This window comes from Saimiri boliviensis, chromosome 17 (genome assembly GCF_048565385.1).
Source record: "Saimiri boliviensis isolate mSaiBol1 chromosome 17, mSaiBol1.pri, whole genome shotgun sequence".
NCBI lineage: Eukaryota > Metazoa > Chordata > Mammalia > Primates > Cebidae > Saimiri > Saimiri boliviensis.
In genome coordinates, this window is record NC_133465.1 from 59031725 (window position 1) to 59045155 (window position 13431).

The 13431-nt window shown below is 34.8% G+C and overlaps 1 protein-coding gene across 3 annotated transcripts in view; it reads right to left on the reverse strand.

Annotated features, from left to right (window-relative positions):
- Nucleotides 1-13431, reverse strand: part of ABCA5 (ATP binding cassette subfamily A member 5) — a 108520-nt gene that overhangs the window by 68394 nt on the left and 26695 nt on the right. For all 3 annotated transcript variants that reach the window (XM_074388890.1, XM_039475831.2, XM_074388889.1), the window contains 5 exons: nucleotides 9370-9538; nucleotides 6283-6341; nucleotides 2905-3015; nucleotides 1493-1668; nucleotides 822-941 (listed from right to left, as the gene is read on the reverse strand). In XM_074388890.1, the coding sequence (XP_074244991.1) occupies nucleotides 822-941; nucleotides 1493-1668; nucleotides 2905-3015; nucleotides 6283-6341; nucleotides 9370-9538 (635 nt within the window). The remainder of the gene's footprint in view (nucleotides 1-821; nucleotides 942-1492; nucleotides 1669-2904; nucleotides 3016-6282; nucleotides 6342-9369; nucleotides 9539-13431) is intronic.

Sequence of the window (13431 nt, forward strand, 5' to 3'; positions counted from 1 at the left end):
TTCTATGACAGAGAACAGCATAAAACAAATATATACAAAATCAAAGCAGAAGACAGTGACAAACTGAATTATTCCTTTGATTATAACAAATATATTTTTAAACTAAAGAGAACAAGAGAGTAATACTACTAAAGCTACCATTCCAATTCAGCAATGTTATTTTTGGCCACGTTTTCTTCAGATAATTTTTTAAAGAAATAAAACATGGAGCCCAGGCGTGGTGGCTCATGCCTGTAATCCCAACACTTTGGAAGGCAAAGGCAGCTGGATTGCTTGAGATAAGGAGTTCAAGACTAGCCTAGGCAATATAGCAAGATCTCATCTCTACAGATTAAAAAAAAAAGAAGAAAGAAAGAAAAAGAAAGAAAGAAAGAAAGAAGGAAAGCAAGCAAGCACAGCAGTCATAACTAAGGTCTATTCTTCCATTCTCCTTCCTAAAAGTAACTAGTTATCATAAAAATGTCGTAACTCAGAAAGAGAAGGGTGGAAGGAGGGTGAGGAATAAAAAAAAATCTGCATATTGAGTACAATGTAAACTACTCAGGAGATGGGTACACTAAAATCTCAGAATTCATCACTACATAGTTCATCCATGTAACCAAAACGCTCTAGTACCTCAAAAACTACTAAAAATTAAAAAAAAAAAAAGTTATACATCTTTCTGACTTTGGTTTTAAAATCTTATTACTGTGATTACATCCCTAATAGCATATATTTTATGTATATACTTAACCTTTACATAATGCATATCTTTCTATAACCTGCTTTTTAATTTGACATAATTTAAAATAATCTCATTTGTAAAACTAATATTTATTTACCTTTGGGTTCCCAAGAACAGCAATTCCTAATGACAGCTTTCTCTTTTGACCACCACTTAATTTTTTAGCTTGGTTATCTTTGATAGTCTGCATGTCTAAATCTAGTAAAACCTTCTGCACCTGTAAAAGTAAAGCATGACTAATGTTATTTTTAAATCATATCATTTATGTAATTATCAATATTACTTTTTAAATATTTTAAGTTTTAATATGTTAAATATTTAAGTAACATATGTTTTTAAATAATTTTAATATCAACTTTTAAAATGTTCCTTTAGCATGGAACTTGCTTTGACATATATTCATATATAATTATGAAAACAACAGGTAACAAGATTCTTGAGGGAAAGGTTTTACTTTTGTTATCTTCTTGAGTAGAAGGGATCACTGTGAGGGCTCTTAGTGTCTGTGTGGAAGTAGGAGAGAGTAGAGGAGATGAGAGGAAGAGAAGGGAGGAGTATGGCAGACAAGCATCCTCCAGATGAAACAAACTTTTATGTTTGCTAAAATATTTACTCCAAATTCTGTCTAATTCTTTGTAATAGCTTTCTGTTTATTGGCTTGAGACAAGTGTTATATTTAGATTTGCAAGCATATTTTTATTGCACAAGTCATTACAAAAGGTTATTAATTACAGAAAATAAAAGCAGATTTCTATATGAATAACATACTTCTTGTATTATATTGTTGGCTGGTATCCCTTTGATTGAAGCCAAAATTGATAAATTTTCTTCTACTGTCAAAACATCAAAGTGTATATCTAACTGTGGACAAATGCCAATCATTTTTCTTGCTTCAAACATTTCATCTATTTCTGAGACTCTGTGTCCATATATAGATGCAAACCCTAAAAGCAAAATATATATTTAAATGTACATTAATTATTTTAAATGTGTATGGTTTGAAGTATCCTGAAACTTAGTTATTTAGTTATAATAGACATATAAGTTAAAAAATTAATATAAATTTACAAGACACAATATACCCTCTTTTCCATGTTATTGATGATCTGCATCCACTTATATTTCTATCTCATTTTCCATCACTTATAGGTCATATAACATAGTGGGAAAATCAAGAAACTAAAAGCTTGATGCTAAACATGTATATCTATTGATATATTATTTACACTTGTATTCCAGTAACAATTTTGTGGACATTATGCAATAGTGGAGTGATTAAAGAACTATAAATTTTATCCTAGCTAGCTGTGTGGTCATGGCCAAATTACTTAATCTCTTTTAATTCCAGCTTTCCTTTTCTATAAAGTGAACACTAATATATCCCACTAAAGAACTATTAAATCAAAACAATCATATATTATGAAGAATCATAAGAAAAATCATAAATTCTTATATAAATGTAAGATATGGCTACCATCAAAAAGTGATACAACTAAAGACAAATAACAAAACCAAACTAATTTTAAAAGTTAAACAATATTTAAAGAGTTGAAAGGCAGATTCAATACAATTCAGGCCCTTAGTAAAGTAAAATATTTATTGTACTGCCACTCTAATTACTGTCAAAATATGGAGCTACTGTATTGAATTCTTGCCTAAAGAACAATCACATATCAAAATTATACTTTTGAGGTATGCCTTTAAAATTCTATTTTAGAAGATAGTATGAACATTTATGATTATTTCCTTTTGAACTACTCCTATATATCTAGATATCTATATTCATTTTCTCAATCCCAGTCTATAGCTCTGATTTAATTTCCAATAAGTTACTCATTTATCCTTCCTTGAAAATGATGAATAAACACACACACATACGCAACATACAGATGTATGTTGTATGTGTGTATATATATAGAAATATGTACAAAATTAGATCCTTTTTACTTTATTAAACATGATAGAATAATTTTTATCTTCTACTAAAAACAACCACATGTGTAGTCAAGAAAAAAAGAAAACACCTTTACGGATATAGAAGTTGGTCCTAATCACTGACAAGAATTATTCAACATATTTAAACACACACACACACACACACACACACACACACACACACACACACACATTTAAATATATATGTAAGTGTCTTTTCTTCCTCTAAGACACAAAACTCTCACCATCAGAAGGTGGGCATAGTCCACAAAGAATATTCATCAGTGTACTCTTTCCTGTTCCACTGTGGCCAAGCAAGGCAGTAATCTGACCCTCATATATGTCAAATGACAAATCTAGTTCAGAAAAAAAGACTCAAATGTGATTTTTATGTCTGTCCAGCTATGCATGATAATTCATAATAACTGCGCAATCTTCAAGTTGATATATCTATAAATACATATTTAAAGTTACCAGCATATTTTATAGCAGGTAAAATAGCTTCTTTGTTACAGTCAATAACAGTAAGGAAAGTAAATAAAAATCAGCTTTATTTATTCATACGGTAAGATTTAGGAGTATACAAAATATTTGGGAGTTTTCTGTGTCCCAATTTTTGGGCATTGCCAAGGGAATTAAAACAAACAAAAATTTGTTCCCAAGGATATTTATAGGCATTTAAATAAACTGGCAAAAAAAAAAAAGCAGTTAACACTATAGAAATGGTTTGAAAGGTTAGATTTAAGAAGCAATATCACTGAATGGATAATGTAAAGGACTAAAGGAAGACAGGAGACAGGGATCTGAAATGACGAAGCAGAAATGGCTTGGTAAAAAAATTAGGCTGGCCAGGCACAGTGGCTCACGCCTGTAATCCCAACCCTTCGGGAGGCTGAGGCGGGAGGATCACTTGAGCCCAGGAGTTCGAGACTAGCCTGGGCAACATGGTGAAACCCTGTCTCTAAAAAAATACAAAAATTAGCTAGGTGTGGTGGCACCTGTAGTCCCAGCTACTCGGGAGGCTGAGGTGGGAGAATCACCTGATCCTAGGAAGTCAGGGCAGTGATGAGCCAAGATTGTGCCACTATACTCCAGCCTGGGGGACAGAGCAAGACCCTGTCTCAAAAACAAACAAACAACAACAAAAACTAGGCTAAGAGGGCTAAAATATAAAACAAGAAGGAAAAAGTCTCAGATCCTAAGGCCAGTCATCTAAGTTAAAAGATGAAAGGGAACTCAATAACCAAATGTTACGTGTTCTGCCCCATTAACATGATATTTCTCTCTATTTATTTCAGTCTTCTTTAATTTGTCTCAGCAATGTTTTGTACTTTTCAGGATATATCTTTTATATCTTTTGTCTTATTTACCTGTAAGGATATTTTTTATGCTAAATGCTATTTTTAATTTTAATTTCCAATTATGTGTTGGTAACATATAGAAATATAATTGATTTTTCCATTATTTATCATGTATCCTATCATCTTGCAAAACTCACTGTTTAGTTCCACTATTTTCTTTGTTGATCTAAAAGATTTTAAAAACAGACTATTATGTCAACTGCACATAAATAATTTAACTGCATCTTTTCCAATCTGGATGCCTTTTATTTCATTCTCTTGCTTCTTTGCATTAGAAACAATTAGTTGTAATTGTTATTATAATTATTATTATAATTAATTAGTTATTACAGTAACTTTACATTTGAGGCCACACATAATTTCCAATGTTGAATAAAAAGACTTGAAAAGCACTATAACCATAAAAGAAAAGATTCATAAACTGGACTTCATTGAAATTAAGAACTTGCGTTCATCAAAAGACACTATTACTAGAATTAAAAGGCAAGCCTCAGACTGAGATAAATATTTAAATACCTGTATCTAACAAAGGTTTTAAAAACCAAAATGTGAAAAGAACTTGCATAGGTGTTTAATAAAGAAAAACCTCCAAATGCCAATAATCATATAAAAAGGTGATTAATAACATTAGGCAAATGCAAACTAAAACCCTATTAATATACCACTATACCTACTTTATTCTTTAATTTGTCTCCTAGCAGACATTTGGTAAAGCCTGGAGACATTTTTGGTTGTTACAACTAGGAAAGGGGGTTTGCTCAGGCACATGGTGGGCAGAAGCTAGGAATGTTTATCAGTGTGTCAGTCAGTCTCCAGAACCAAGAGACTACACACAATGGAACAAGTATGAGTGTGGGGTTGGGGGATTAGGGAAGGTTTATTTTAAGGAACTGCTTCAAAAGATGGTGGGGTCTAGTAAGTTTGAAAATACGTAGGGCAGGTTGAAAACTTGGGCAAAAATTAAAGTTGCAGTCTTGAGTCCAAAATTCATAGGCTGACAGGCTGGAAACTCATGCAAGAATGTGTTACATTCTTGAAGCAGAACTCCTTCTCTCTTTGGTGATCAAAGCCAGGGATGCTGCTGGTGAAGGTTAATTTTCAGGGTCCCCCTGGCTAGGCTACAGTGTACAGTTATTTGGTAAAATACTGATGTAGATGTTGCTGTAGATGTCATTAACTTTTATAATCATCTGACTTAAACTAGATTACTCTTGATAATAATGGTAAACATTATCCAATCAGTTGAAGGCCTTAAGAGAAAAAACTGAGGTTTCTTGGAAGAGTCCTACCTCAAGAATGTAATAGATTCCTACATGAGTTTGCAGCCTGTCAGCCTCTCTACAGATTTTTAACTTAAGACTGAAACTTCATCTCTTGCCTGAGTTTCCAACCTGCCTTTTAGATTTCTGCACTTACCAGGCCCACGATCTCATGAAGTAATTACTTAAAACAAACTTCCCCTAATCCCCCACCCTGTACTCATACTATGTGTGTGTGTGTGTGTATGTGTGTGTGTGTGTGTGTGTGTGTGTGTGTAATCTCTTGGTTCTGGGGACTAACACATTGACACAATGCTAAACAATCTACAATAAAGAACAGTTCTCTACAGCAAAGAATTATCAGGACAAAAATGTCAGTAGGGCTGAGGCTGAAAAACCCTATAATAGGCCAAACAAATTTTTTAAAAAGTAACTAACATGTATTGTATACATGCAAAATAATAAAATAAAATAATGACATAGGCTTATTCAAATAATTATTTTTCATCTTAATAGATATTATTTTTTACTTTTACAAATTTCATGTTATTAAATATTAATCACATAAATGGAAGTTATCTCAAAAAGCAAGACAGAGGCCAGGTGTGGTGACTCACACCTGTAATCCCAGCACTTTAAGAGGCTGAGGCGGGCAGATCACCCAAGGTCAGGAGTTTGAGACCAGCCTGGCCAACATGGTGAAATTCCAACTCTACAAAAATATAAAAATTAGCTGGGCATGATAGCGGGTGCCTGTAATCCCAGCTACTTGGGAGACTGGGGTGGGAGAATCACTTGAACCCGGGAGGCGAAGGTTACAGTGAGCTGAGATCGTGCCACTTCACTCTAGCCTGGACAACAAGAGCCAGACTCCAACTCGGGGGGGAAAAAAAAAGCAAGACAGAAAATTTGGTAGAGAAGTTTAAATTTCCCACAAGCTATGCAAATTATTTTTCTATTTGTACTTTAATACTATGGCCTGAATACTGGGAAAGCTACTTACTTCTCAAAGCCTCCACATTTTCACCTTTCTTTCTGTATGTCTTCTGAATACCACTAATTCTGAAAAATGGAGTTTTATATTTTAATTATTTAAAGCAATTTATATGTGTTTACATGTATAATATTTTTATCAAAGCTATCACATTTTATAAGAATAAAATAATAATAAAGTACTTTCCAACTAAAACAATGAATCAAAGAAAGCTGATAATAACTATACAACTGATGCTTGAAAACACAGATTAGGAGTGCCAACTCCCCCTGCTACACAGTTGAAAATCCACAAAAAAGTTTTCACTCCCCCAAAACTAATCTACTACCAGGCTACTGTTGATAGGAAGCCCTGAAGATAACATAAACAGTGAGTTAGCATATATTTTGCAGGTTTTAAATGTTAAATACTATATTCTTATAAAGTACACTAGAGGAAAGAAAATGTTACAAACATTATACGGAAAATATATATGTTTACAGTACTATACTATATTTATCGATGCTATCAGTTTACACCAGGCATCCCCAAACTTTTTACACAGGGGGCCAGTTCACTGTCCCTCAGACCGTTGGAGGGCCGCCACATACTGTGCTCCTCTCACTGACCACCAATGAAAGAGGTGCCCCTTCCTGAAGTGCGGCGGGGGGCCGGATAAATGGCCTCAGGGGGCCGCATGCGGCCCGCGGGCCGTAGTTTGGGGATGCCTGGTTTACACCATCTGTTTATAAGTTGAATAAGATACATAGTCTATTCAAAATGGCAGACATCTGTACTCTCAAACCTCAATCTATGATATGTATCAAGCAGTTCAGCTTTTTCTTATAATGTCATGACCTTTCTCTGCTTCTTAAGAGCACTTCCAGCATCACTAGTGGCAATTCCTATGTATCCCATAATGCTATTCAAAGCTTGAAGTATTGCACTAAACATGATAAAAAATAAGCAAGAACCCTGAGACATTAATTTTTATCATGATATGCAATTTACTGGAGAGATGAACTGCTCACAAGGAAATAATTTGAGTCATCTCAAGGCATTTGAAGTATATACTTGGAACACTTAAGCTCACCATCACAGGAAAAGAAAGTGCTACAAAATTATTACAATGTACAGTAATACTGTGGTTAACTTTGTGCAGTTATGATTTAATACTGCATCTTCACATTTGTTTACTTTCTCTCAACCATGCATTGGCATAATGTATGGTCTGTCAGAATCACGTGTATTAAGTTTTGATAAAGTATAACTTTGTAGAATAGATCTGTGCATATTTTATGATTGTAAATGTTAAAATAGACAAACATCTATAAATATTTTATGCATTCATGACATACCTAACTTATTATTATTATTATTTAATATTTCTAGGCTAACAGTTCATCTGCGAGTTTTTTCAAATTGTTGCAAATCTCCAAAAAATTTTCCAATGTTTATTGAAAAAAATCCATGTGTAAGTGAACTGGTGCAGTTCATACTTGTGTTTTTCAGAGATCAATTATAAAATTATTTTAAAGAAGCTGCCAGAGAAAAGCACAGTATTTCTTTCCATTCTAAGTGTCACTGACTCATTTTTCATGCCAACTCAGCTTCTAAAACTAAGTGAAACATTTGATTTAAGCCAATTTATGGATTTCTTTTATTTCTGATTATCAAACACTTGTTACATCAGTGAAGGGGGATATAAAAACAGATACTATTTCATGTCAGCACACATTTCAAACCATTAATAAATGTGAAGTGTTTTTCTTATTCTAACTTTTTTTTTTCATTTTTTTTTCAAGGAAATGATTTGTTAATCAGTTAAAATTTACCCTTGGTAAAGGAAACCAATGGCCAACAAATTACATATTAAGTATTTGGATTCTCTCTGGAATTTTTACATTTTTCTTAAATTTTAAAAATATTATGCTTCACTTTTTTATTTCATTTTATTTTCTTTCTCCTTATTTTATTTCTAAATTTGGTACTGACTGACCTAGCAAGAACACTAATGAATTTCTTTGGTTCTTAAAAATTAAAGTAGGCCAGCCGTGGTGGCTCACGCCTGTAATCTCAGCACTTTGAGGGGCTGAGGCAAGCGAATCACCTGAGATCAAGAGATCAAGACCAGTCTGGCCAACATGGTGAAATCCCATCTCTATTAAAAATACAAAATTAGCAGAGCGTGGTGGTGCATGCCTGTAATCCCAGCTACTTGGGAGGCTCAGGCAGGAGAATAACTTGAACTCAGAAGGTGGAGGTTGCGGTAAGCCGAGACTGCACCACTGCACTCCAGCCTGGGCAACAAGAGTGAAACTACATCTCAAAAAAAAAAAAAAATTAATGTAATATTCTAATTATGTCACAAAACCCTAGAAGTCTATAAAATTAACAGAAGACACTTTAACATGTTGTATAAGACAAAGTAGCATGAATAAAATTATAGAGTTAATATTTATCATGTTTCAGTCTACATAATGGGAAAATCTATAAACATTATTTAATTGCATAAACATCAGGTTTTATTACTTTTAAAAATTTCCATTCAAACATAAAATTTCAGGGACAGGTGGGGTGGCTCACACCTGTAATGCCAGCACTTTGGGAGGCCAAGGCAGGTGGATCACTTGAGGCCAGGAATTCAAGACCAGTCTGGCCAACATGGTGAAACCCCATCTCTGCTAAAAATATAAAAATTAGCCAGGCATGGTGGCACATGCTTGTAGACCCAGCTACTTGGGAGGCTGAGGCATAAGAATTGTTTGAATCTGGGAGGCAGAGGTTACAGCGAGCCGAGATTGTGCCACTGTGCTCCAGACTGGGCGACTGAGCAAGATTCTATCAAGAAAGAAAGAAAGAAAGAAAAGAAAGAAAAGACAGAAAGAAAGAAACAAACAAACAAACATAAAATTTCAAAACTAGCACCAACTTTATTCTAAATGGTCACAAACAAAATAAGAAAAAGAGAAGTCAGCCCTATTAATGTTTTAAAATCATGGCATACATACCAAATCTAAGATACCAAATTTACATACATATTTAAAGAATAGGATTTAAATGCAGCAGGTTCCATCAGCAGTTCTTATACCTAAATTGCCAAAGATTGAATCATACCTTATGGCTTCTTTTCCTATAAATTCCGAAGAAACAGGCTCAATAATTTCACTAAAATTAATATTCCCATTAACATTGCCCTCTGATAACTCCTTATAATTTCTTTTACTCTTTGACCAATATGACGGTTTCAGAAAATATAAAGATGATCTCCGTAAGCCAAATTCCCCTGAAAAATAAACATTAAAAAACTGAGTTATCATTAGTTTTTAAGTCATAAAGACAGTATTTGAAACATATGACAACCTTCATCTAAAGTTTAGGTACCGTTTTGCAACATATATATATTTCCAAACATCACGCTGTACACAATAAATATATACAATTTTCATTTGTCATTTAAAAGTAATAAGGAAATAAAGTTTAGGTGTAAAGTATTACATCAATATTACATAAATCAAAGTTTTACTGATAAATAATTCTAGTCCATAAATAGTTTCAGAGTTTTGGAGAATATAGGGTGATGTAAAGGTGAATAAAACACATTTTCTGTGCTAAAGAAACTAATACCTTTATGAGTACAAGTAGATAGCAAATGGCAAAGAACACAACACAGGCAGAATGCACTGAAGACTTGAATGGGCACCACCTTAAATGGTCTTTGAAAACAAGTAGTATCTAGAAGAATAACATGCTTCGTGGAAAAGACTCTAGAATTAGGGGGAGCAACAAAGCAGCAGGATAGAAATATTAGACTTGGAAATGGTATACAGTGAGGCCAGGCATGGTGGCTCTCACCTATAATCCCAACACTTTGGAAGGCAGAGGCTGGCAGATTGCTTGGGCCCAGGAGTTTGAGATCTGCCTAGGCAATATGGCAAAACCTTGTCTCTACAAAAAATACAACAAATTAGTCAGATGTGGTGGTGCATGCCTGCAGTCCCAGCTACTTGAGAGGCTGAGGCAAGGGGATTACAGGAGCCCAGGAGACTAAGGCTGCAGTGAGCCATGATTGTGCCACTACACTCCAGCATGGAAAACACAGTAAGATCCTGACTGAAAAGAAAAAGAAAAGAATAGAAAAGAAAGAAGGAAGGAAAGAAGGAAGGAAGGAAGGAAAGAAGGAAGGAAGGGAGGGAGGGAAGGAAGCAATAGCATACAGTGATAACTGCCCACAGAACATGTTCCATTTTCTCCCTTTTTCCCCTCAAAATACCTACACTCTATTTTTTTCAAATGTCTACTCTTCTAGATTGGCCATGTTTCAAAGGAATCTGATGCCAAGTACAGGGGATTCCAATTTATTTTACCAGTATGTGGCATTCCCACTGGCAACTGTTACTGCTCTAACAGCAAGCAAACAAAAACATAAAGTAGGGAAAGGACACCCTATTCAACAAATGCTGGGATAACTGGCATTCCACATAGAGAAGAATGAAACTGGATTCTCATCTCTCACCCTATACAAAAATCAACTCAAAACAGATCAAAGATTTAAATCTAAGACCTGAAACCATAAAAATTCGAGAAGATAACATAAGAAAAACCCTTCCAGATGTTGGCTTAGGCAAAGATTTCATGACCAAGAACCAAAAAGCAAATGCAACAAAAACAAAGATAAATAGATGGGACTTAATTAAACTAAAAACCTCCATAGCAAAAGAAATAATCAGCAGTTAACAGACAACCCACAGAGTACGAGAAAGTCTTTGCAATATATACACTGACAAAGGACTAATACCTAGACTCTACGAGGAACTCAAACATCAGCAAGAACAAAACAAATGATCCCATCAAAAAGTAGGCTAAGCACATGAATAGACAACTCTCAGAAGAACATATACAAATGGGCAACAAACAAAAAAATGCTCAACATCACTAATGATCAGGGAAATGCATATCAAAAGTGCAATGCAGTATCACCTTACTCCTGAAAGAATGGCCATAATCAAAACATCAAAAAGTGATAGATGCTGGTGTGGATGTGGTGAAAGGGAACACTTTTACACTGTTGATAGGAATGTAAACTAGTAAAACCACCATAAAAAAACAGTGTGGAAATTCCTTAAAGAACTAAAAGTAAGTCTACAATTTGATCCAGCAATCCCACTCCTAGGCGTCTACCCAGAATAAATGAAGTCATTCTGTGAAAAAGATACTTTCCCATGCAGGTTTATAACAGCACAATTCACAATTGCAAAAATATGAAACCAGCCTAAATGTCCATCAGCCAACGACTGGATAAAGAAAATGTGACACACACACACACACACAAACAAACACATACCATATATACTACTTATCCATAAAAAGGAACAAAATAATGCTATTTGCAGGAACCTGGATGGAAATGGAGACCATCACTCTAAGTGAAGTAACTCAGGAATAGAAAACCAAAAATCATATATTATCACTCATAAGTGGGAGCTAAGCTATGAGGATGAAAAGACATAAGAACTATACAATAGATGATGGGGACTCAGGGAAAAGGTGGGAGCGGGGAGAGGGATAAAAGACTACACACTGAGTACAGTGTACACTGCTTGGGTGATGAGTGCAATAAAAAACTTATTCATGTTACCAAATGCCACCTATCTCCCAAAACCCTATTGAAACAAAAAACAGTAATAATAATAATAAAAATCTCAAAAAAAGAGGTGAAGTGTTCAGACAGACTTGAGGTATATAACTAGATGAGAGGTACTACAATGGTCTAGAATAGTGGTCCCCAGCCTTTGTGGCACCAGGTACCAGTTTTATGGTAGACAATTTTTCACAGACAAGGGGCAAGGATAGTTTCAGGATGATTCAAATGTATTACATTTATTGTGCACTCTATTATTATTACACTGTAATGTTAATGAAATAATTATACAACTCTCTATAATATAGAAGCAGTAGGAGCTCTGAGCTTGTTTTTCTGCAACCAGATGGTCCCAAGTGGGGGTGATGGGAGACAGTGACAGATCATCGGACATTAGATTCTCATAAGAAGCATACAACTGGCTGGGCGTGGTGGCTCACACCTATAATCCAAGCACTTTGGAGACCAAGGCGGGCGGATCACCTGAGGTTGGGAGTTCAAGACCAGCCTGACCAACATGGTGAAACCCTGTCTTAAAAAAAAAAAAAGAAAAGAAAAGAAAAGAAAAAGAAGCATACAACCTAGATCCCTCACATGCGCATTTCATAATAGAGTTCACACTCCTATAAGAATCTGATGCTGCCACTGCTGATCTGACAGGAGGGAGAGCTCAGGTGGTAATGTGAGCGATGAGGTGCAGCTGTGAATACATATGAAGTTTCTCTTGCTTGCCCACCACTCATTTCCTGCTGTGCAGCCCTGTTCCTAAGAGGCAACTACTGAGGTCCTTGTCCTGGAAGTCGGGAACCCCTAAACTAGAGTAGTATTACACAGCACAACTTTCATAATGGTGAAAATGTTCCATAGAACATCTAGATCACACCATACAATTTAGTAACTAACAGCCATATATGGCTACTGAGTGAGCACTTGGAATGTGGCTTGTGCTACTGAAAAAAATAAATTGTTAATTGATTTAATTTTAATCAATTGAAATTTTAAAAGCCACACATGGCTAGTAGTTACCATATATGACAGCCCAGGTGTAGAATACAGGCACAGGTAATGAGGAATACAAGGGGAAAAGAAAAAGTGCTAGATACTTAATACTACTATTGAATCTATAGGAGTTTGCTATATTGGCTATAGATGTGGACAGAAGATAAAGAGTTACGAGATCACTTCACAGGTTTGGACCTTACAGGGTAAAATAAAATACTTAATTTAAAAAGACTGATATAAAGAGGGACCAAGTTAAGATCCACTACACACTTAACGCTTTCAAAACAAACTGCTCTCTTTTTACACAATCTCTTTATGGTCACAAGTGGCTCACAGGTTTGGACCTTACAGGGTAAAATAAAATACTTAATTTTAAAAGACTGATATAAAGAGGGACCAAGTTAAGATCCACTACACACTTAACGCTTTCAAAACAAACTGCTCTCTTTTTACACAATCTCTTTATGGTCACAAGTGGCTACAGCCTAAGGTATAAAATATACCTATTTAAAATCAAATTAAAAGCTTTAACAATG